The sequence below is a fragment of the Chenopodium quinoa genome, unplaced genomic scaffold, assembly GCF_001683475.1.
Source record: "Chenopodium quinoa cultivar QQ74 unplaced genomic scaffold, ASM168347v1, whole genome shotgun sequence".
Taxonomy (NCBI): domain Eukaryota; kingdom Viridiplantae; phylum Streptophyta; class Magnoliopsida; order Caryophyllales; family Amaranthaceae; genus Chenopodium; species Chenopodium quinoa.
Window position 1 is genome coordinate 3,617,855 of NW_018742244.1, and position 24,732 is coordinate 3,642,586.

A 24,732-nucleotide genomic window follows, 5' to 3' on the forward strand; every position below is an offset into this window, starting at 1 on the left:
GCACACTTGTGTGTTTAGTGGACAGTACATTATAATCAACTTTTGCAAGATATTTGCATTTTTTTGTGTGTTAGAGGAGCCACAAGGGCGGAGATGAGAATCGATCCCTAAATTCTCCGAAATCGGGAGGAAGCTCTAACCATTTGAGGTATCTCTCACTCTCTAACTTTTAACTCACAATTGCAGATAGGTCACCAACTTTGTATATAGGACGCATAAGTCAATCTCGTTATTTGAAGTGATAAATAAGAATCCACAGTTCCACACACAGCCACATTTCTTTTAAGATTTTAACAATCGGTTGCACAAGTAGGAGCAATGTGCTCATGTATGATGTATCACATCCCTCCCAAAATGTATGAATTTGAGCTAGTTGAGCATTATGGACAAATTTAGAGGGTTTTGGACGAAATGTGTTAAATGTATGCATGAAATTAATAAACATGATAACAAATCCACATTGACATGAAAAACATTATTGATTTCTTAGAAGAGAGTAAAAGAGGTATGAGTAAAAGATACAGATATTTACTTTTCTCACGGATCAATGGAAAAAAACAGGTGAGATAGATAGTATCAATAGAGATACAAATCATACAATACAGTGCTTTTACAATAGATTCACAACCTACTCAACTCCATGTCGTTACAATCTACTCCATACTTGAGAAAGTAAATTTGGGACTAATAAAATGCTAGCTTTAATTTACCAATTTACATATTCATGTAACATGACATGACCAACATCCAAAGGAAAGATTAAACGATCTGTACTAGACTACATAAGTTATCAGATGACGATTTATTATATTACTCCTTCAAAGACAATGTATGATCTTTTGATCGTTTAAAGGTCCTTTTCACCCGGCCTCTTTGTAATTACTTTGGTATGTATGGTGGTTGAAAATTGAATTAATTACCATATGCGATCCTTTTTTTTTTATTTTTTTTATTATTATTATGATGAGAAAGGTACATTCACATTCATTATGGGAAAAAAAAAAAAAAAAAAAAAAAAAAAAAAAAAAAAAAAAATTGGATTAGAAGAAAGTACATCAAAATTAGTTATTTATATGGCATAACATAATTCATAATAAGCATTCATAGGTGATCAAAAACGGCAGTGCATATTTAGTTAATGATGTGGGTCAGAAAAACTCACATTGTAATTTTAAGCCCATTGTAGAAGCTAGGCCCGTCCTCAAAAATTTCATAATGGGCTTTATCACATTTTTCTATCATTGGGCTAGTCCATCTCCACAAAATCAAGGCCTTATTGTAAGAAGAGATCTTGTCTTCAGCTAAATTTTTAAACTTGTAGACGTTGTAGTCATACTCATTCACTTCTTTATTTTTTTATTTTTTTCGAAAGACACTTTTTCTGTATTAGTAATTTGTTTATTTTTTTATGCATTTATTAAATTTTACTACAGTAATGTATTTTATTTAAACTACTGTAGATGTCATTTACATAGCAAAATATTTCTACCAATTGGTTGTTGGTGTAGTGGTGATTGAGACTACACTTGGTAGGGAGGGCTCGTGTTCGATCCCCGCAACAACAATCGGGAGGGGACTGGAACCTTATCACCCATAACTGATCCCCGAATCCGAATTAGCGCAAAGGGTTGAGCTAATCCGGGTGGAACACCAAAAAAAAAAAACATAGCATAATGATTCTCATAGGTTAAAGTGGAGTAATGGACATAATTATAGTCATAAATTCACCCTGGGACACCCATAAGATCTTTAAAGCGAAGGCTAGTCTATGTGTTATTACTTGAAATATAATGCTAACTTTAATTTCGTTTTCTTAACTAGGGATTATTTAACGGGTAACACTTGGATCTTCCATAGACAATCACCTTATTTTCTCATGACAATTCCATGTTACAAATTCTATATATGATCTACTTGTTTATATCAAGAAGAAACAAAATTACAATCAAGACTAATTTGGAAAATATGAATTATGTTACCTATATTGGCTATATACATTGAATCAAGAATTGGAAAAAAAATCCAACAACAAAAAAGTTAAATAAAATAAGATTCTAGTATCTAAAATATACAGAATATACTATCTACCCCATCTCTTATTTATTATGTTGGTCAAGTTGAGAATTATTCTCAATAATTGCATAAATATTATTGGTTGGATCATCTATGTTAAGCTACCTTTGATTGCTACTTGCAACCAGCATGCACATGGATGTCTCTAATATCATATGCTTTGATCTCTTCTTGATGATTTTCCTAGCAACTTACAAGGGATAATGTAATTTAAGGCAATCTTTCTTTTACAAAATTATTACTCGTAATAAAAATAATCCAACATAATTGGGGATAGCTAAAAGATTAATCTTCCATCATGTGATAGTATTTAATTATGACTTTAGAAGTCATCTAATTAAGTACTTGTCAATTGAAATTAGTGATTTAAACGTCATCTACGTTAGCTCAAGAAGAAGTGGTCATCAAATCAAATGACGAATCTTACTTTAGGGCCAATTAGGGGGGTTTTTTTTTATATATATTTTTGTTATTATTCGTTTTTCAGTTTTTAAAAGAGACCCTAAGAGGTATGTATAAGAATTTTAAAAGGGGATTCAGAATAAGTAATTCGATCATATTGTAACACTGTTATAAGTTTATAACCATTAAGCTACTAAATTAATTACGTGTTAGTATTCATGTCTTAAAAACGTCTCTTTAAATCTTTCATGATAATTGCATGTGATAATCTCACTTATAAATGAAAAGATATTATTACTTATTAGAGTTTTTACAAGAATGGAGTGCTTAATTGGTAGTTTGGTACAATACGAAGTTAAGTTATATGTGTGGTTAGATCTCATTTGTTGCATCAAAAAAAAAAAAAATTGGAAAATCACTCTAATTGGTTGCAAGACTCGTAACTATGAACGGTTCTTGGATGAATGACCGGCTCAATACCTTTCAAAGAAATAAATATTGTGCAGTCCAGAATTAGAATTACTTTATTGTGAGATTGCAGATTTTTTTGAGACAACAACCATTTTTTATATTTTTTTATAAGTTGAAAATTAAGAGATTCTTTGAAATTATTATTTAGATGAAATTGTCAATTTAGAGTTGCGTCTTCCTCTTAGAATATTTATCATTTACTCTAAGTTTCTGACCTTTTTTTTTATCCCTCTCCTCATTGAGGAGAATACGATGTATGGATTCTTTTAGCATTAAAAATCACAACTCAAAAGCCATACTAGATGATTCTCTAATCCTCTTGATAGATTTTGAAAAGTTTGCTATTCCATGTTAAAAAATTATGAATACGGCGTTTAATTTTAAATTAATAGTCACACAAAGTAGCGCTTTAAGAAAAATATAGTCGAGGTGGCTATTGTCAGATTTGTCACTATACCCGATTTATTAGTTTAGCTTAATCTAGTTGACACTTGACATGCCCCTATTTTTGCACCTATATAAAAGTAGTTAAATAAATTAAATACGTATTGATTGTAATTGAATTATGAAGTATTAAATTAATCATATTTCTCTATTCAAATTAAATGATAAATTTGTAAGTAATACGGAGTATATATTATATATAAATAATATAACATATTTAAAAATTCAAATTCAATTACAAAGTATAAAAAAATTTCTTTTGTATATATACAAATTATTTGATCAATGTAACAATTAATTTCGAAAAACTTTAGCAACTTACGTGATAAATTGCACCTCACAATAAGTTGTGAACTTGTGATTGGTGTCATGGTGTATGATAATGCCTTAAAGGGTTGGTCTTGAATTGATAAGTGATAAGGTTATGTTTAGCCATCAAAATTATGCGACTAAAAAATCTTTTAGTAAAGTCGGCTACTAGATAATCCACGTCCCACCTAAATATCTACCATGACTTTGATTGAAGAGATTCCTTGTTACTTGAGAAACCTTACTTCTATCATCTATCATCCAGATGAGAAATTTGTCTACACACTTGCCAATTTGACAATTTTTTTTTTTTTAATAAATAAGGAGAATCTTGGTCATTTAATATTTACGAGCCAAGCATTTACGAATAGAGGAAGGATAAGGGAATCCCTACAAAAGCACCTTCACTTAATAGAATTCAAATTCCGAACCTTTAAAAATTGAAGTAAGAAATTTATTAAGTGAGCCAACACTTTGTTGTTTAAGGGGATATACTTTATTTTATTTACTTTGGTTTAATTTTTCTCCCTCTTTTAGGCTCCATTTATTATAGAACCAAAAAAAATGTAATTGATTTTGTATTTAAACAATTTTGAAGGGATTAAGGGAAAAAACAAATTTGTGAAAAGTTTCTTTGTTTATATCCTTAGAACGAAAGACATAAGAAGGATAGGAGGAAAGAAACACTTTGTAAAGATCAAGAAAGACATTATGACATTCATTATTTTTATAAGGAAAAAGTTTTTCACTTTTGGAAAAAATATTAAAACATGGGTATGATCTTTACCAGATTCGAACATGCAACCTCAAACTCTTATATTAAATGTTTCACCAATAAGTTATGACATATTTTATGTATTTTTTGTCAAACAATATTTATATATCTAGTGTTGAAAAGGCTTTTCGTATCGATTTTTAGGATTTAGTGGCGATTGTAAATGATACGATTTCTCAAAATTATATAAATGTGTAAAAATAGAGTAGATATGTATTATTATATTTTCCGTATCGATTTTATATGGGAAAACCATAACGATTGTAAAGTGATACGACTTCCTTAATTATTTCACAAACATACTTGTATATTGTAGCAAATGTACAATCGCTACGAAAAGACATTTTTCTTGTAGTGAAGTAATTTAACTTATCAATCATGTCTAAAATAATGCATTGACAAACATATACAATTATACAAATAAAGTACGAAAAATTTATAGGCTATCAGAATTCAGAGAGATTATTATGTCATTACATGTAATATTTGGAGTGTAGATTAATCAGCTTATCTTGATTCCTAAATAGCTGGAATTTTTATGATTGAAAGATAAAAAGAAATGGGTAGATGAGGATAGAAAATTTAAAATTGAAGAATTAATTGAGATAAGGTAGATTTTATATATTTGTAAGTATGTGCCATGAGGCCCATGAGGGTTGGAAGTGAATCTGAGGTCTGTTTAAGAACACATACACTACATCTCTACAAGTCAGCTGTTTAGATCAAGATATTTTGGCGTCTACTACTATGCATACACTTTTCTTTCAGTATTAATTGCAAATTATGCATTTTATACATCTACTTGGTCACTTGTTTGGTGAGAATTGTTATTTCTATGTTTTGCCCGTTAAATTTTAAACATCCCTTCTTACGGCATATTTTTTATATACGTATGATCATTTTTTAGGGATGACAAAGGAACACCGAGTATTATATATGAATGAGACTAACATGCTTAATTAGGGAAAGACAATATAAACTCAAGCAAGTCTCTTTGGTCTTCATGATGTCATTATCTTTTATAATTACTCTTATGTAATACTTCGTATAGTCTTATTGTATTTAATTGTACCACGAATAAGATTTTAAATCTTTAAGTACAGATCGATATTGATATTCGTTGTATCGAATTTTAACTTTGGTCTCAATTGTTTCTTTATACTTACTCCGTTAATTGTTATGTGCAACTTTGAGGTATTATTTATGAAAATAAAAAAATTCTAAAGTTGCACATAATATTTAACAGAGGTAATATTAACTAATCATTGTGGGTTCCTCTAATTGGTCCAAACCTTTTAAAATGTACTCCGTACAAAAGTTGGAGATTTTTTTGAACAATGCATGTATGTTGCAAAATTGGAAAAGATGCGATTCCCAATAGGACAACGTCAAGTTGGGAGTAGATGACTTATAGAGATGACAGATGAGGTGTTTTGGATGGTACAACATGGTTTTGTTTCTCTGAAATCCCAAAATGCAAAGGAATTTTGGGATTCTTCACATGGCCATGATTTATTGGAATTAGCTCGGTATCTTGATCTCTCTGTAACATTAACTAAAATTAAGATTATCTTTGAGAGAAAATGAGTTGCATGCTCTAAGATTACCTCACAACAAACAATTGCAAATCCAGGATTTTGGTGTTACCATGTCAATGTGTAGTATGAGGTGTCGACTGTATTAGAAGTTTCATTCTCACATTAAAAATCCCGGCAATTATATGCAGATTTAGAGGTGTAAATGAGCCAAGCCGAGCCTAGTATTAGCTTGTTCAAGTTCATTCAACTTAGGCAAGTTCGAGCACGATCCCGAGCTTTCAAGCGAGCTCAAATTTCTGTTCAACCTTGGCTCATTTAGTACACTATATGTTCACGAACGGTTTGTGAACAACCTGTTTATTTAAACGAACCTTACATGAACTAATAACTTAATAATAATCGAGCTTCTTCAATAAATGAGCTTTGTACTTTTGATATTTGAAAATTTCAAAATTAGCATGATAATTGAATCTTAACTTATGAATTCAATAACTAAATTAACAATGGTAAATAAACCAATGATTCATGAACATAGATAAACGAGTAAATCATGATTCATGAACATAAATAAACGAGTTGTTCATGAACTTATCTGAACGAGCATATCTATGTTCATGTTCAATCTCATTTATTAAACGAGCTTCAAAATTTGTTTAAGCTCGCCACATTCATTAAATAAACATACATGAACGAGCTTCAACCAAGCCCGAACGCGAGTAGTTTATTGATCAGCTTGGTTCATTTACACCCCTATGCAGATTGTGCAAGTAGTTACTCCGTAGTATTTTTTATAAAAAAAATCCATGTAATATACTACCTCCGGTTCTTATTACTCGCAACAAAGGGGTATTATTTGTGAGACATAAAATATTCATTTGTTACGAGTAATTTGAATCGAAGGTAGTACATTATCTACTCATCGTATTAAATTGGGCAAATATTTTGATCCTATATTAATCATACCCAATAATAATCCTATCTAGACCATGTTTATTAAGACTCGTTAACCTTTACTTTGACCCTATTATCATGGAGATATCCAACCAAATAACTAGATTACTCCATAAGTGTGAAAAGGTGAACCAATTGCACAATACAAGGAAAATGATACGAGTAACATTGTGATTAGAATTTAGAAGTTTTAGTTGGTGACGCTAACAAGGAAAAAGGAATCAATTTCAACTTTTCCTCATCTTGGGGTTTTGTACATGGTGCAAATTATTTCTACACTCCACTTTATTCCAAAGACCAAAAAGTTACGATTAACCTAATTTTGGTAGAACTTAAACTATTGACTATTGAGTAGCATTTTCTCATTTTTTTTAAGGAAAAATTAGAAAATAACACCCAAAAATTGTCACGATTTTGATAATAACACCACAAAAAAAAACTTAGATTATAACACCATCAAAAAACCAAAAATTTTGATTTCAACACCACTTAACTTTTTCATCCAAAAAACTGTTAATGGGTCCCACATTGTACACGTGCCAATTGTGCATTGGATTAAAATAAATAAAAAACAAAAAAAAAAGAAAATTAAAAAAAAAAAAGGAAAACCCTTAAAATACCCAGCCACCATTCCTACCTCCGTTCTCCAACTCAGCCTCCACCACCGTCACCCAATCCCAACCGACCACCCTCGACCCACAAAACCAGCCAGCCGACCACCCCTTGACTGCCGAAATCAGCCCAAACGTACCCACGAAAGAACCCGAACCCCGATTTGGTTCAAGGTGAGGGTGAGAAGAGTAGGGCGGTTAGTGGGTTTGGGAATGGGTGGGTTGGGGTTTCGGCGGTTTGGCGACGACTTTTGGTTGGGTTTGGTAGAGGAGTACGGTGGCTGGGCTGGTTAGGGTTGGATTTGGGTGGTTTGGCGATGGATTCGGGTCGGGGAGACGATAATGGGGGCTGGGCTGGTTTGGGTTGGGGTATGGGTGGTTCGGCGACGACGGGGAGACGATGATGGGGCCTGGGCTAGTTTGGGTTGGGGTCTGGGTGGTTCGGCGACGGTGCGGTGAGACGATGATGGGGGCTGGCTGGTTTGGGGTCTGGGTGGTTCGGCGACGTCTGGGAGGCAGTGATAGGGGCTGGGTTGGGGTGCCGACCATGGTAGGGTTGAGTTAGGGGCTGGGTTGGGGTGCCGGCCATGGGCGCCGGTGGTGGTGGTGGTGGCTGGGTTAGGATTATAGGGTTTTTCTTTTTTTTTGATTTTTTTTTGAATTTTTTATCCAATAGTTGATTGACACGTGTACTGTGTGGGGCCCACTTAACGGTTTTTTTGGATGGTAAAGTTAAGTGGTGGTGAAAGCAAATTTTTGGTTTTTTTTGTGGTGTTATAATAAAAACTTTTTTTTTTTGTGGTGTTATTATCAAAATTGTGACAATTTTTGGGTGTTATTTTCTAATTTTTCTTTTTTTTTATGTAGTAATTTTTATTTTTTATTAAGAAATTAACTATTACCTCTATTTATTTGTAACGATTTGACATAAAGTAAAGAGAATTTGTTAAAACGAGATAAGCTAAAATACAGTCCCTGAACTATGGCATTAGTTGCATATTTGGTCACTCATCTTTCAAATGAGGCAAATTGGTCCCTCTATCACCCTTGTCTCACCATTTCCGGTGGAGGAACTTATGAGTCAGTAAAGTTTGGGGATGTGTACTGCCAACTAAGCAAAAGTTAAGGGACTTATCCTAGTTAGCATTTGTTTAGGGATTACAAATCATTTTTTTTTTGTCAGCTACTAATTAATATTTATTATTTATTATGTACAAACTTTGATTAAAATGAAAGAAAACATACCAAAATTTTTTGCTTTTTTTAAAATTAAATGACTATTTAAAAAAAAATGACTTAGAGAATTAAAGAAGAAAATTAAATATGACTTAAAAAATTAAATACTTTGACTTTCTTTCAAAAAAAAAATTCGAATTAAAGAAATAGGAAAAGGAAAAAAAAAAAGGGTCGGCCCTCTCTTTTTCTCTTTCGGTTTGGCTGCTCTAATGGGGAATCCCCTACTTTGCACCTCATTAACGATCATCATCAATCACCATCTTTTAATCCCAGCCTTTGATTTATTTTGTGATTTAATCTTGGCCTCCTGATTTAATTAATTCTGTACAAGCTCATGCACAATATAGTTCAGCCGAACCGGAGGTTTGGGTTGCGTAGTTGATTAATGACGGTGGTGAGGCTGTAGACGGGTGGAAATGGGGTTATGTGTTTGTGGCAGGTTGTTGGTGATGTGGGGTGAGAAAAGGTGAAAAATCCTATAGTTTTTTTTAATTTTTTTTTGTGTGGAAATTCTATAGTTTGATTAATGCAAATCATAACCAAAATATTAATGTTGATGGGAAAAAAAATTAATGTTAGTTAAAAGATTCCCTTTTAAAAAAAAAACTAACAAAAAAAATAAAAAAAATTTAATTAATCATGGTCCCTAAACTTTTGCTAACTAGGATAGGTCCCTAAACTTTTTTTAAAATATTATTTTTTTGCCACATGGGTGCCCACATGGGCACTTTGGTCCTTAAACTTTGGTGACTCATCTTTTTTCCACCGGAAAAGTAAGTTATGGGTGGTTGAGGGACCAATTTGCTTCGTTTGAAAGATGAGGGACCAAAATGCTACGAATACTAAAGTTGAGGGACCGTATTTTAGCTTAACTCTTGTTAAAACTATAAAGTAGTATCTTTCTACTCCGTAATATACTTATATACCTTGTAAAAACTCGCAACAATATAATTTTTTTTTTGAAAAGAAACACACATTTTTTTTTTTTGAAAAAACACATATCTTAATTTTTTTAACAAACATACTCCATATTTTATTTTTCTCTTAAAAATTTGTACTGTTTTACAATAATCAACTCTCCACAAAAAGTCAAAAATAGAAAAAGAATCTCCCCCATATCCCCTCCAATAGCCATTATTCATTATTGAATCAATTCTATCCAATTTTTAAAAATCAACCCCTAATTAACTATTCTAATAATCACAATTATCAAAGTTTGTCAATGACACACTACCTTGTCATCAAAAACCAAATATTTTAAAAATACCCCCCCCCCCCCAAAAAAAAAAATCCATACTTTTTTTTTTAATTATTCCGTATTATTTTTAAATTAAATTAATTAATTTCAGAGTTTACCAATTTTATCCTTTTGTCACCTCCCACAAATTACAATTGTCTCGAATTGATTAGTAGTTGTCATCCCATACTCAACCAACCCCACCTCCTTTCTATATATAACCCCAATCCCCTCTTCCCCTTTTCCTCTCACAAATTCATCCTTCCACTTTCTCTCTCCTCCTCAAAAATGGCGTCTTCTTCATCAATGGCTTCCTTCTCTCTCCTCCTCCTTTTCTCTCTCCTCGCCGTCTCCTCCGCCGTCGACATGTCCATCATCTCCTACGACCAATCCCACAACCTCCTCCCTTCTTCCTCCGAACGCTCCGACGACGAAGTCATGAACATCTACGAATCATGGCTTGTTCAACACCACAAGAATTACAACGCTTTGGGTGAAAAGGAGAAGAGATTCAAGATCTTTAAGGATAACTTGAAGTTAATCGATCAACATAATTCCGATGATTCGAATTCGTTTAAATTAGGGCTTAATAAGTTCGCTGATTTGACGAACGATGAGTTTCGATCTAAGTTTTTGGGGAAGAAGAAGAGTGAGAGTTCTTCGATGTTGAAATCGAAGGTTAAGAGTGATCGGTATTTGTTTAAGGAAGGTGATCAGTTGCCGGAGTCCGTTGACTGGAGAGCGAAAGGCGCCGTTGCTAAGGTCAAAGATCAAGGGCAATGCGGTAATTTCACTTCTTCCTTCTCACTTCTATTTTCGAATCTTTTTGTTCTTTGATTGTTGATTATGCTTATCTTACTTTATTTGATGAATTACTTAATTGTTTCAGATTTTAACTTATTATGGTAATTTTTCCAATTTTTATATTTATATGTTAGTTTAGATTTGAATAATGATTAATTTGGGTAGGGTTAGTGGAAAAATTAAGAATTTATGGTAATTGGATGAATTTTTTTGCAGAAGAACCGGATTGGACTGTTGTTTGTTTTTTTATGAGCAAGTGGTTGCGTATAATTGGGTGGAATTGTGTTGTTTCAACTAAATAAGATGCTTTTATCGTGCTGATATCTACCACTATTTTCCATTATTAAAGTTATACAGAAAAATATAAAGATTATTTTTTTTTAAAATTTAATTATTAGTAGTTCTTTATACAACAAATCGTTTTATATACACTTATAAGATAAAATAAGTTCGATTATTCCAATTCACTTAAAAATTGGCTCTTTTTATACTACCTCATATTATCGTAACAAGAATATTTTATGTCTCACACAATAATACTTCTTTGTTGCGAATAATGCGAACAGGAGGTTTTTGGTTGATTAGATTTGTTTTTATCATGTAGATTATCATAGTGTAAAGGTTCAGTGTATGTAGCCTGTAAATTAGGGAAAAGGTGAAATAGTTAAAGTAGATAGAAGAAGTCAAGAACTGGAAAATATTTTATCTTTAAATGAAAGAAATTGAATTATATTGTTTTATACTTCGTACTATTATTTTGCTAGAAATCAGGATAGTGGTTCTGTTCATGCTTTTTAATATTATCTTAATTTATATTATGAGTAATATATTTCATTAATATTGTTGATATTTGTTTTGTTTATCAACTTGTCCTTTTCCTCTCTAATCATTAATCATTGTAGATCAAGAAATAAAATTGGGTTATTAATTTATTATTTTGTATAGGACTATTATGATGATTTTTTATGGAGTAATAACAATTATCTAGTGTGAATTGTAAACTTTTGTTGTAGACTGGCCCCACTAAAAGTGCCTTAATACAATTTTCATTCTATAAACTATCTTTTTCTACTCTTGGCGTTTAGATGGCCCATATAATTAGATGCCCCACTAATTTCCTTAGTGTGTTCTAAAGTATCTATACTTGTCTATTTTGTATATGCTTCTTATGTGGCTTGGATATGAATCTTTTAGAAAAAAAATCTTTAGAAATTTAGAATAGTTGTTGAGATGAGTATGATTGACTTGTAGATAGCAGGTGGATGATGTTGTATAAGTGATGCTTAAATATTATGGAGGTGTTAACTAAGATGTAAATTTTTCTAATTTTGTAAAAGGTGTGGTCTATGAGAGTTAAATTGATGTGAATATTTGTAATTATGTGAAAGGTATGAATCCATGAGTGTATTTGATGTGAATAATTGATGTTTTCGAGGGGCCAGTGTTCTATGCTAGTCTTATTGAAAAAGTAAAGAGTGTGATTATTATCTAGTACTTGGTGTTTAATATAAATCTTAATTAAGTAGTTACCCTTAATGTGTTCGAGCAAGGCTGGCTCAGAGGATCTATTTCTACTGCTGTAGTGTTATTTATTTATGGAAGATACATTTGGGTTTTGAATCTTTTGATTAAAGTTGAAGTATTATGTATTGAACCTTTTTACTTGCTATTGAAATGAAGGGAGTTGTTGGGCATTCTCCACAATTGCTGCTGTGGAGGGAATTAACCAGATTGTTACTGGGGATCTGTTGTCGTTGTCTGAGCAAGAACTTGTAGATTGTGATACCACTTACAATTCTGGATGTGATGGTGGACTTATGGACTACGCATTTGAATTCATTATTAACAATGGTGGAATTGATACTGATGAGGATTATCCCTACAAAGGAACAGACGGCAAATGTGATCAGTACAGGGTATGTACTGTTATATTTTGCATTGAATTAGGAACATTGAGGACACCTTCCATGTATCTGATACTAGATTGTCACACATATTGACCTACTCTCTTTTTTCTTCCCTTCTTGCAGAAGAATGCCAAGGTTGTTACAATTGATGGGTATGAAGATGTCCCTGAAAATGATGAAAAGGCATTGCAGAAGGCAGTTGCTCACCAACCCGTTAGTGTTGCCATTGAAGCTGGTGGCAGTTCCTTCCAGTTCTATCAGTCGGTATGCATTTCCCCTTGTTATCCCTTTTTTTTCCTTGGAAGAAAACCGATTTTTTATTGTTCTGCTCCTGAAGAAATGTGAATGACCAATGTTTAAATCAAATGCAGGGTGTTTTTACCGGAAGATGTGGAGCAGATTTGGATCATGGTGTTGTGGCAGTTGGTTATGGCTCTGAAAACGGAAAGGACTACTGGATCGTGAGGAATTCATGGGGTGCTGATTGGGGAGAGGGCGGATACATAAGGATGGAGAGGAATGTGGAGCACTTGAAAACTGGTAAATGTGGTATTGCTGTGGAGCCATCATACCCAGTCAAGACCAGCGAGAACCCTCCTAACCCAGGTCCTACTCCTCCATCTCCCCCTTCTCCTCCTTCAGAGGATGTAACTTGTGATACTTACTACTCATGCCCTTCTGCAACCACCTGCTGCTGTGTCTACGAATATGGCCCTTATTGCTTCGCTTGGGGTTGCTGCCCATTGGAGGCTGCTGTGTGCTGTGCTGACCACTCTAGCTGCTGCCCTCATGACTATCCCGTCTGCAACGCTAGGCAGGGTACTTGCAATGTGGTAAGCACACTTTTATAACTACTTTCATACTTGTATTATTTAGTAATCATTACCCCATCTGTCTTGTTATTGTTAAAGCTATAGAGCTGATATATTTTTCTTTTGCCTAACAGAGCAAGAACAGCCCATTGAGCGTTAAAGCAATGAAGCGTACTCCTGCAAAGCTCCACGCAAAGTTCGGCATTTTTTAAGCACTTGACATTGCAAGCTTGCAACTGCGAAGGATTTCTGAACCTGGCAACTGCAGAATACGGAAGAATTAGGGTTGCTTAGGTTGCATTCAGGAATACCATTGTTGACCATGCATTGTTTCTTTCAGCATGGTGGTTTTGTAAATACGAAGTATTATTTAAAAAATTGTACTAATGCTCTTTAATGGCAACGAAGTTACTACTATGTCAAGACATGACACAATGCACATTGGCTTTAAGGAATCATTGGTTATGTAAATAGTTTATGCTACCTTTACTTCATTATGGCTGCTTATTTAATCTCTGCATTCTTATTTAATCTCTGCATTCTCATATGCATGTCTGACAAATTAAATTGTGGTTTAGGATTAGAACTGCTGAAATACTTTTGGTGTATCTTATGCATGCAAGTGGTTGATCATGGTACGATTGTGATTTGGGTGGAGCTACAAGTGAGTAAAGTAGCAGAGTACTCGTAGTTGTATTGTGTACATGATACAATTGGGATCTATTTGATCATGTATGAGTAGAGGTTTGGATTGTTGGTGCATGTACAGGTTATATGTAGTGGTTAGAACTTTTCTCTCGATTTCAAGATATTTTGGTATCGATTCTCATTAACTGCCATAATGGCTCTATAAATACCAAAAAAAAACAAACACACATAGATTTGTTCTGAGAACATTATGCACAAGTAAAGAGGCATTTAGAAGTTGCTAGGATATGTAAAGAACCATCTCCTCATTGGAAGGTCACAAGATCAAATCCTCCAACATTTAGAAGTGTTGAAATTTAATTTAAAAATTAGAAAAATGATAAACATAGCCCATATAAGAAGCTGTAAAAGAAAATATTGAGGATAGATTAACATTAATTACACCGATTTACTCTTGATTTTGTCGTAAATTACCAACTTAATTCTATTTTAGAAAGTATATTTAATGCTTATATAGTTATATATAACCCTTAAGACTACTTATATTAGGGGTCTGTTCATCAGTTCAGTTCTGCTCAGTTCAGTACAGTAAATGTAAACAAACCCTCGTTACCCTAAGAATTAATGAGCTTTAATTTATTACATTGAATAGATAGTATTTTGATTTATTTATGTAAAAAAACAATCTTTTGTATTGATATCAATAAATTATCATTGTAATGAAGAAAGTAGAGCAAAAATCAGCTAGGAACTATCCAAGTCACAAGAATTCATATGAACAAACTTAATTAAGGATGCGTTCTATTCAACTGTTTTTTTTTTTTTTTTTTTTTTTTTTTTTTTTACGCATTTGAACTTATTAGACATTGATCTTTTTAAGTAGTAATTTGTACGTTGGTAACTCTTAGTATTAATTATTTTTTGTCTAAACTTATAAGATCTAAAATAAGGGCATGTTCTTATTGACTGAACTCAGCTGAACTGAACTGAATTGAGCTGAACTGAAATGAAGTGAATATTTCATAAGAGAAGGAAATTAGGAGCTGAACTGAACTGAAGTTCAACGTATGAGAACAGACCTTAAGTGGAAATAAGTTCTTACTGTAAATTGCAATTGATTGCTTGAATCACAACATTCAAGAAAATAGGACATAAGCTAACCAATAAACCCTTAATTATATACTCCAAGGTGTACTTGAAAAATAATGAGGAAAACTTACTTAAAAATGTTCCAAGGTGTATGATTGAATGAATGCACCTAGAAAATTTTAATTATTTTATCAAAATAATTTCATTGGAAATGCATCTTTGTCGATCTCATAAAGACATAACAACGCCATTAAGGCCAGTCTCACCAAAGGGTGTGATACGGTACATCGCAGGCAACTCAATTCCCCAAATAGTCAAATCCATCATAACCGTCTACATATTTTTAGCAAAGATCAAAATTAATCAACGGTTCAGAAACGTCCGACGCACGTGACCTTTTCCACAATCAACTCATTTCTCTCATTCATCATCTCGTGATCACCCAAATATCGAACATACTTTCTCTCTCCTCTCTTAATCGAACTACTCCATTAATCTTCAATTCGTCTGCAAATTACCTTCGAATTTTCTAGGTATTTTGTTAATCTTATTCTTCAACAGATCTGATAAAAATCAAGGATTTTTAATTGAATTTCTTAGGGTTATCTGATTGCAATTACTACAATTATTTTTCATCATTGCAATTTTCGTATCTATTTGATTTCCTCTTTATCGTCGTCATAAATCTTATCGAATCAAGTTTTATAGCTTACATGTTGTGTTAATTATTGTTCTGTTAATTTGAGAAATGTTCAATTCTTTTTGCTTTTTATTTTGAGCTAAGTTTTTAAATTTGAAAATAGGTTTTGCTGATTGTATGCATATTTTTTTTGATTTTATTAGAATGAAATGTTGATTCAATTTTGTTGATATGATGAAATGAATAAGATAAGAACGAGTGATTGGATTGAGTTCTAATTATGGAGAGTATTAATTATAATATGAACATAGTTTTAAGTGGGAGGTTTAGGGTGGAAAAGGTTTCTATAATTGTTATTGTAATGATGATGAATAAGTTTACTTTGTTAGTTAAATTTACTTAATTTAGTAGGTGAGAGGAAGACGTTTCTGACTAGTTAGGTGTTATTTGATCACAGTTTCATTGCAGTAGTGTTTGGTGTTGTTGGATGCTGAATCCGAAATGAGTGGTGTCGAAACTGATGTTGGGTCTGTGGCTTCGTCAACCGCACCTCCTGTTGGAGCTGCAGTTGTACAGCCTACTCCTCCCGGGGATGCCGCTGTGAGTAATGCAGCGAGTGATGATGCGTCATCCAAGCAACCGGTCTCGGGGATAGCATCATGGGCGCAAAACTTGAAAATTCCGCTGTCATCAGCAGGAGGACAGGTTGAGTTGCCTGCTGAGAACTCTCCAAAGTCAGCCTTTGCTCGGTTTACCAGTGGAATAACGGCTCGATTGTCCCCAAGAGATGCTGCTTCTGCTCCTGAAGATGCCTCTGATGTAGGATCTTCTCAGTCAAATTTTATTGGAAATTTCACCAAAGGATTGGTTGACACATCGAAAAATGCAGTAAGGGCGGTATCAGTCAAGGCTCGGCATGTTGTTTCTCAAAACAAACGAAGATATCAGGTGACTTTACCTCATTTTAGAGTTTTATCTCTTTGCATTGCTTCGAATCATGAGTTTCTCTATGAACCAAAATATTAGATTTATTAAACAGTAAATTTTTTTTGCATTTGCTCGCTTAATCAATGTCTTGCAGCAGCAATAAATTGATGATGTGACTTAATTACAATTCCTGTATTGGTAAATTTAATAAAAGATTATGAAATCATTCTAATAGTTACTTGTGATCGATTATTTATCAGAGAAACCTGATGTTCTGTATCCCCCTGTTCCATGAGATCAAATAAGATGTCATCTCAACCATAATATAGGCTATATTTTTCTCTGCGCGTGTGTGGGGTGAAAGCGGGGATGGGGAAGAAAGAATATGATGATTTATCTTTTAAGTATAATTGCTTGTATGTGCTTCTGATTTTGTTAGTGTTTTGCAGGAAGATGGATATGATTTGGATATGACTTATATCACTGAGAACATTATTGCTATGGGATTCCCAGCCGGTGATATGAGTTCAGGCTTTTTTGGCTATGTAGAGGTATTTGACTTTACGACACCGCATCTTCCATGTACTTTTTTCTGTGTATTCACCAACCTTTTTTTTTTTTTTTTTTTCCCTTCTAAATACAGTATTGAAAAATGTGATGCAGGGTTTGTACCGTAATCATATGGAAGAAGTGATAAGTTTCTTAGATAGCCATCATAAGGTAATTGGATAATTTTTGTCATGTCTTCCCTGAGGCAGTGTTGTGTGGTTCTATTTATCTATCAGGCCTTTATTTATAATATGTTGCTGCTTAATTGCTTATATTATCACTTCTGCATGTGGTCTATATCATGGCCTTTTATTAAATGCACTTGTCTAATATATAATGTACTGGTATATCAGATGTGCTGAAATCCAATACTGTGGTCTAGGGAGTTCTATAGAATTGTACTGCATGATTACGTGTGTCATAAATGCAGAACCATTATTTGATCTGTTAATTTAGGGAGTGAATATTTACTGGATCAATTTTGGGGATTGCCACTTCGCAAATTTCAAAAATTAAATGTATGTGTTTGTATTTCTTCTTTAAGACTTAACAAGTTATTAATTGCTTTTTGATTACACCAGAAATAGTCGTCCTTTGGAAATTAAAAAAGGATGTAGAGTTTACAAAAACCGGAAATCCACAAAAGTTCTGCCGTCAACAAAATGGAGGAGTTTTTTTTCTTTACCTATTTTCCTCAGGTAACTGGGATTAACCTCAAGAAGCTTATTTTTTTAAAGTCAACCAAATAGTTTTTTGATATATTCCAGTCTTCCACTTCTTGGCTGTTGCAGTTGCTTCGTATAACCAAACAACTTAGTACTTTGATGTGGAACTCTTTTTCATGGGGTAAGATAGGCTTGTAGTCTGACCATTGATTTTTCATAATTAAACACCTTAGCCTCTTAGCGTTTTATCCAGAACCCTCGTGAAATAGTGAAAGACTCATTTTCTTGGACTACTCTTTTTTTCCTCCCTATCCTATGTTATTGGTATTATAATCCATTGTGATTTTTTAGGGATGGGTATATCCCGTGGCGGAGCCACCCTTGTGCACGGTAGGTCACGTGACCTAGCACAAAAACAGAGAAGGTTTAAATATTAAATATTGCAACTAGTAATGATATGTACTCCGTAGTCCAATGGTGGAGGCTTCATATTTTTAGACTTAAGTTACTGGTTCGACTCCTAGGGGAAGCTACTTTCCTTCCTTTTTTCTTGCATTAAGAAGATGTAATATATAAACATTTAACAATGCAATTATACAAGTAAGTGCTTAGTGTTGTAATGGTGGGAGGCATTGTAAATTTTGCCAAAGGTTATGGGTATGACTCCTAAGGACAACGTTTTTTTTTTTTTTTTTTTTTTTTTTTCCTTTTTACATATATCTACCACTACCTACTTAGTTCTCAAACTGGTACATTGTTAAAGTCATTGTTCGAAAATTTTTTGGTAGTTTCATTACTGACGTCATTATCCTTCTCCTTCCCCGTAACATTTAATATTTTTGGAATGTCTTTTTTTAGAAATTTTTTTGGTAGTTTCATTAGTGACTTGTCATTATCCTTCTCCTTCCCCGTAACATTTAATATTTTTGGAATGTCTTTTTTTAGAAATTTTTTTGGTAGTTTCATTAGTGACTTGTCATTATCCTTCTCCTTCCCCATAACATTTAATATTTTTGGAATGTCTTTTTTTAATTAACTTTTATAATATTAATGCATTAATTATGATTGGTATGCGGTCGATGGGTAACGGTGACCTAGCACCCGTAAAATCCTGGATCCGCCACTGGGTATATCTGTTTTCTTGGAAACTTGGAACCTCCAAATCTACTGTAAATGAGATTAGAAACTTGTATAAAGTGGTCACCATAGTTCTTGGCATGTAGAATCAAGGGGTAAAGCTCAAGATTTTAAATGGTCTTTTGTGTTTCTGTGAAATCCTAAATCTTGTTATCTGACGAATGTTGAATTGACCTTTTACTTTGCAGGATAAGTACAAAGTTTACAATCTTTGTTCTGAGAGATTGTATGATGCCTCTCTTTTTGAAGGAAAGGTATGCTGTTATAAGCCTATTCATGTTTATTCTTCATTTTTGTCATTTTGAATACCCTTTTTTCTCAATAAAAAAGCATCTATTAGCTTAATGTAATAGCTTTTTACTTTGTACTATTGATTCAGATTGTGGTTTATGAATTTCTCCTGGCTTTTCTTGAGCTATATTTCTTTAAGTTTCTTTGAATTAATCACTTTACTGGAAGTTCCAGCTTATTGTGCGTGTCATTATTTTCCTTTTCTTCTCATTGATGCTGTATGAAGTAATTCAAAAGAGAAGGAATGTTTATTGGGGCCCAACTTAAGAATTATTACTAACAGCAGCTTAGTTGGGCTCTTCCTGCTTTATAATTTTTCTGGTGTTTGATAGGGTTTCAGAATTATGTACTAGAACTTATAGTGTAATATTGATTTGACGTTCTGGACTCACTATCTGCTTGTTTAAATTGATTTTGGCTGTACATGTTCCGTTAACACACTTTCTAGGTTCTAAATCTTACAAAAATTGATGATTAATATTTACAGTAAATGCTCTTTGCTTTGTAAAGTTGAATAAAGTATGAGAGTGTTTCATGCTGCTGACACAGTCACATTAATTGTTTTCTACTGTGCATTTTCTCACTTTTCTGAATATATTGAGTTTTGTTATGGACAGGTTGCTAGTTGCCCATTTGATGACCACAATTGCCCACCAATCCAACTCATTAAATCGTTTTGTCAAAGTGCTTACTCTTGGTTGAAGGAGGACATTGAGAATGTTGTGGTTGTGCATTGTAAGGCAGGAATGGCTCGGACTGGTTTAATGATTTGCAGTCTTCTTGTGTACTTGAAGGTGACACTTGATAAACCTCTGGGACTCATTAAGTGTCCAACCAGTTTTGCTCCATTGCCCTGAACTTCTGATTTTTATTTGTAGATTACAAGACTAACCAATCTCTGTTTAACCTCTACAGTTTTTCCCAACTGCTGAGGAGTCAATTGATTACTATAATCAAAAAAGATGTTTTGACGGAAAGGCTCTTGTTCTGCCAAGTCAGATTGTCAGTTCTTACTCAATCAACTTATGCTCCTCTTGCCAACTTGTCTTGTCTTGTAGCATTTTGTAATTTATTTTCCATAAATATTTTACAGAGGTATGTCAAGTATTTTGAACGAACATTAACATATTTCAATGGGGAGATTCAGCCTGGGCGTAGGTATGACACTTTGTATTCGATGTTTGTCAATAATTTCTAAATTGTTTCTTTTTACTAAATTTGGTATATATCCTACTTCCAGGTGCATGCTTAGGGGGTTTCGACTTCACAGGTGTCCTTATTGGATCAGACCCCATGTAACTGTCTCAGACCACAATGGTATGGTGCATGTGTTTTTTTATCTTGAATAATATGCTCTGAATGTAAATAATCTGCAAGTCTACAATTAAATTATCTACTATCTGCATTGTACTTTAATTTTATGATAACAACTGACATCTTGTGAAAACAGCTAGAGAGTATTATCAAAAGAATATTTTTATGGGGTCACATTTAGTTTTCCTTGTTATTGAGTGGTCAAAATTTTGCATTTGGTGCAATTGAATATTAATGTGAACATGTGCAGCTAGTGCCAAGATGACGATTAAATGACATAACTTCCCTACTCGCACAAATGGTGAAAGCCATGTTGGTTATGGGGACTTGTGGTCATTGTTTTTGTTGTTGAGCTTTTCTCCAATATTCAACAAAATGATATTCTTATATTTTTGAAGTGGCAGATAACTCTAGATTATTTGGATCTTTCAGTAGATTTCTTAAAATAATAAAATGTGTTACCTTTTCACTTTGCAAAACATTTTGAATTGTAGAGCAATATCTTAGATTGCCTTGTTACAGAGTACATTTTATTCCTATCTTTTACAAAATATTACAATGTATACACACTTTTGAGGCCTGATCCTTGACTGTGGTTTGAATCATCACTATTTTGAGTGTTTGAAATTCTTCCTCTGTGTGAATTCTAGAGTGATTCTTGTACGTAACCCCCCCCCCCCCTCTCTCTCCCCTCCTTGGAAACTTACATAATAGTTTATTATTAATTGTTCTACATTACTGGGGACAGGTGTTCTTTTTTCTACGAAGAAACATCCAAGAACGAAGGATCTGTCGGTAAGTTGCTTGATAAGTTTATATCATTAGAATTGACACTGAAATATGTCCATGTCATTTGACATTGGATTTGAGCTGGAATTTTATTAACTCATACCATTTTCTTGGCAGACAGAAGATTTCTGGTTTACTGCCCCAAAGAAAGGAATTATGGTGTTTGCTTTGCCAGGAGAGCCTGGATTAACAGAGTTGTGTGGTGACTTTAAAGTCCTCTTTCATGATCGACAAGGAGATTTCTATTTGTACGGAACCTTACTATGTCTAAACCCTTATATTATGTGCTCTTTATCGGTGCCATTGTTTATAATTTATGTGTGTCTGACAGTTGGCTAAACACGACAATGATAGAAAATAGGAAGATCTTAAACACCAGTGATATGGATGGATTTGACAAGGTAAGCACCAACCTTTCAGAGGTGGTTTAATTTACTTGTAAGCACCACATTTTTATTGAACACTTATTCGAAAAGTCTCTGTTTGCGAATTACCTGGATTTCTTAGTTATTGTTTTTTGTTTTCAGTTTTCAGTAATTTTAAAAACTTTAAAAATATGATATCTATAAAAGTAGTTTCTATTTTATTGTTGTTAGTTTTCGAATTTAACATTTTACAGAGTAATAGAATTGATAGAAGTGTAGCTAATCTGAAGTTCTTTATGCAACTGATATCATATGACTTGGAAATTCTCAAAATCAATACTTTTAGTGGTACCGATTGGTCCTTTAGCTGACAAATTATATCCTTTTTTAAATGCTGATTTTGTATGTATTTTTTGAACTTGTACAGCGGAAGCTGCCTTCCCCTGGTTTCCAAGTTGAGGTTGTTCTTGTAGACTATGATGGCACTCCTCCATCTCCTACACCTCAGCCTGAACCTGTGGTCCAGAAGCCCAATGACCAGACTGGCCCCCCTTCTGAACAAGTAAATGAGGTCTCGTCTGCTACAGAAGCTAGCAAAGATTCTCAAGGTCAAGCTCAGAGTGAACAACAAGACAAAGATGATGTGTTTTCAGATGATGAGGCCGATGGATCAGGCTCATCAAGGAGTAAAAAGGCTCAAGCAGCTTCTTCAGCAGATACAAAAAAGTCAACTGCCCCTCCTGCTGAAACTAAGTCCACTTCAGATCAGAAGGTGGATGGTTTGACACAAAAAGTTGAAAAAGTATCGCTTAGTAAAGGAGGATCGACAGAGGGCCATTCAGTAAAAGAGTCTAAAAGCGAGGCTGTTGGAACTGGAGCTGCCCTCTCAGCCCCCAACTCTGAAGGGGTTAGTGATTTCAAGGCAATGGCAGCCGATGCTTCTGTCTTTTCCTTTGGTGATGATGAAGATTATGAAAGTGACTGAGCTACAGGGGTTTGTTGCCTGATTTCTTCAATTCAGCAATCTGCACATAAAAAATTTCCATACCATAGCAAAAGCACTTCTTTGTTAAGGAAGATCCTGCCCTATTCATTTTATGTTCATGTTACTTTGGAATGTCAATTTGTTTTTGTGGCTCATCCATTGTGAACTGTGGATAAAAATTTGTGTTGTAGTTTGTACTTTTTTTTATTTTTTCTTTTCCGGATGTTCGTTTGTAATCTCTGGCTTTGTACACAATGATTTTTATTTTGGTACAAATCAAACAATTTTTTAAAGACATCGAAGAATGAGTGGTGAATAACTACTGTAATACTGTATAATATATTATTGCATCAGCAAAACGAAGTCAAAATCAGTAGCAAATAACAGTCAAAGTGAAACATACTTCCACTAATTCCATAGTACTTAACTAAGTTTATTGTACTAGACATGTCACATTAACTATGATTATAATGTTTTGTTTTTGATCCTCTACTGTACTTGGTACTTCTTATGAAAATTTCTGCAACCTCCCTGTTGTGCATAGCTAGTCAGATTTTGAACAGCCAAAATGTTTGTGACATCTCAGTCGGAGTTGTAACCTGCACCCAAAAAAAAAAAAAACAAAAAACAAAAAACAAAAACCTTACCCATTGTAAAGCTGACAATAAAATTGGTTACTTGATCTGAATTACGCAACCAAAATCAGAGTTTCCCAAATAGACAAATTAAGAAATACGAAGACTTATTCCCTAAGAATAAGAAAGACTATCTCTGTAACCGAATAAATAGCGTAGTGTTCACACCATGCGGGATTTATAAATCAAATTATTAATTTTTTTTTTTTTACAAAAGCATTAAAACCCAAAGATAGTTCAATTAGCAATAAATAAAACTATAAAAGGTTTAACAAATTATGTGATTATTAAAATGTTCAAGTGTCTAACGATTTCACTTGTCAATATTTGCTTGTCTCATACTTCGTAGTTCGTAGTATAATGCGAAGTATATTCATTAGATAAATTTGAAGAGGTGAATTCGTTGAATGCAATATATGTAGAAATATAAAAACACTGTAAACAACAGACCAAATTACTTGAATTATACAGTATTTGGAAAGGGCTTAATCTTAGAACATAATAATAATGTAAAGGGAAACATACATGATCCTTGTGAAGACAAAGTTGTTGGCACTGGTTAGCTATTTGGGCAATTTTAAGCCACTCTCCCCTTTCATTGGCGGCATTGCATCTTGAGAAGGCAGATTCCTCAACTTTGGCATGCGATAAAGCGACAACTCTCTTAGAGATGTCAAGTTCGCGATCCAGTCAGGCAGCGTTTCCAAAACATTCTGTAATGTTAACATTTCAAGCGAATTGCAAACAGGAGGAGTATCTTCGCCCAACTGTGCAACTAGTTGTAATTCATCAGTGTGTAGTTCCTTTAAACAAGGAAGACTGCCTGATGACCCTATTATTACTACTTGGTTATTGATCATAGTCAAAGAACGAATCTGGTTCGAAAACCAAACATCTCCAACTTTATAACAACCATCTAACACCACTTCTTGGAGCGATTTGCAACACTGGAACCCTGTAATTTTAAGAATTGAAGAGACCTCAACTCGTTCAATTTCAGATCTCCATGGCCTTCGGAACAACTAATAGACAGGGAGATGAGGTTGGAAAGTGAGGAACAACCTCCTCCTTCGACCAACCATCTCGGAAATCTAGTTCCGTTGTATCTAAAAATCTCAAGCATTTTCA

General features: G+C 33.6%; 2 protein-coding genes across 2 annotated transcripts; both read left to right on the forward strand.

Moving 5' to 3' along the window:
• Positions 1–10,289: 10,289 nt before the first annotated feature.
• LOC110682534 (low-temperature-induced cysteine proteinase-like) lies at positions 10,290–14,082 on the forward strand. Its single transcript, XM_021858882.1, has 5 exons — positions 10,290–10,831; positions 12,532–12,767; positions 12,882–13,022; positions 13,130–13,591; positions 13,705–14,082. Exons 1-5 carry the CDS (start codon positions 10,336–10,338, stop codon positions 13,780–13,782), a joined length of 1,413 nt encoding a protein of 470 aa, XP_021714574.1. The 5' UTR covers positions 10,290–10,335; the 3' UTR covers positions 13,783–14,082.
• Positions 14,083–15,663: 1,581 nt separating this feature from the next.
• Positions 15,664–23,266, forward strand: LOC110682542 (phosphatidylinositol 3,4,5-trisphosphate 3-phosphatase and protein-tyrosine-phosphatase PTEN2A-like). The gene is made up of 13 exons (XM_021858895.1): positions 15,664–15,840; positions 16,405–16,895; positions 17,324–17,425; positions 17,538–17,594; positions 19,414–19,479; positions 20,134–20,310; positions 20,432–20,518; positions 20,610–20,674; positions 20,757–20,833; positions 21,579–21,625; positions 21,737–21,867; positions 21,951–22,020; positions 22,412–23,266. The coding sequence occupies exons 2-13, from the start codon at positions 16,449–16,451 to the stop codon at positions 22,967–22,969; spliced, it is 1,884 nt and encodes a 627-aa protein (XP_021714587.1). The 5' UTR covers positions 15,664–15,840; positions 16,405–16,448; the 3' UTR covers positions 22,970–23,266.
• Positions 23,267–24,732: the final 1,466 nt, after the last annotated feature.

Coding starts and splice junctions, on each gene's coding strand:
- LOC110682534 (XM_021858882.1), top strand. CDS start 10,336: ATGGCGTCTTCTTCATCAATGGCTTCCTTCTCTCTCCTCCTCCTTTTC. Junction 10,832..12,531: donor CAAAGATCAAGGGCAATGCG/GTAATTTCACTT, acceptor ATTGAAATGAAG/GGAGTTGTTGGGCATTCTCC. Junction 12,768..12,881: donor GCAAATGTGATCAGTACAGG/GTATGTACTGTT, acceptor CCCTTCTTGCAG/AAGAATGCCAAGGTTGTTAC.
- LOC110682542 (XM_021858895.1), top strand. CDS start 16,449: ATGAGTGGTGTCGAAACTGATGTTGGGTCTGTGGCTTCGTCAACCGCA. Junction 17,595..19,413: donor TCTTAGATAGCCATCATAAG/GTAATTGGATAA, acceptor TTTACTTTGCAG/GATAAGTACAAAGTTTACAA. Junction 20,834..21,578: donor AACTGTCTCAGACCACAATG/GTATGGTGCATG, acceptor TACTGGGGACAG/GTGTTCTTTTTTCTACGAAG.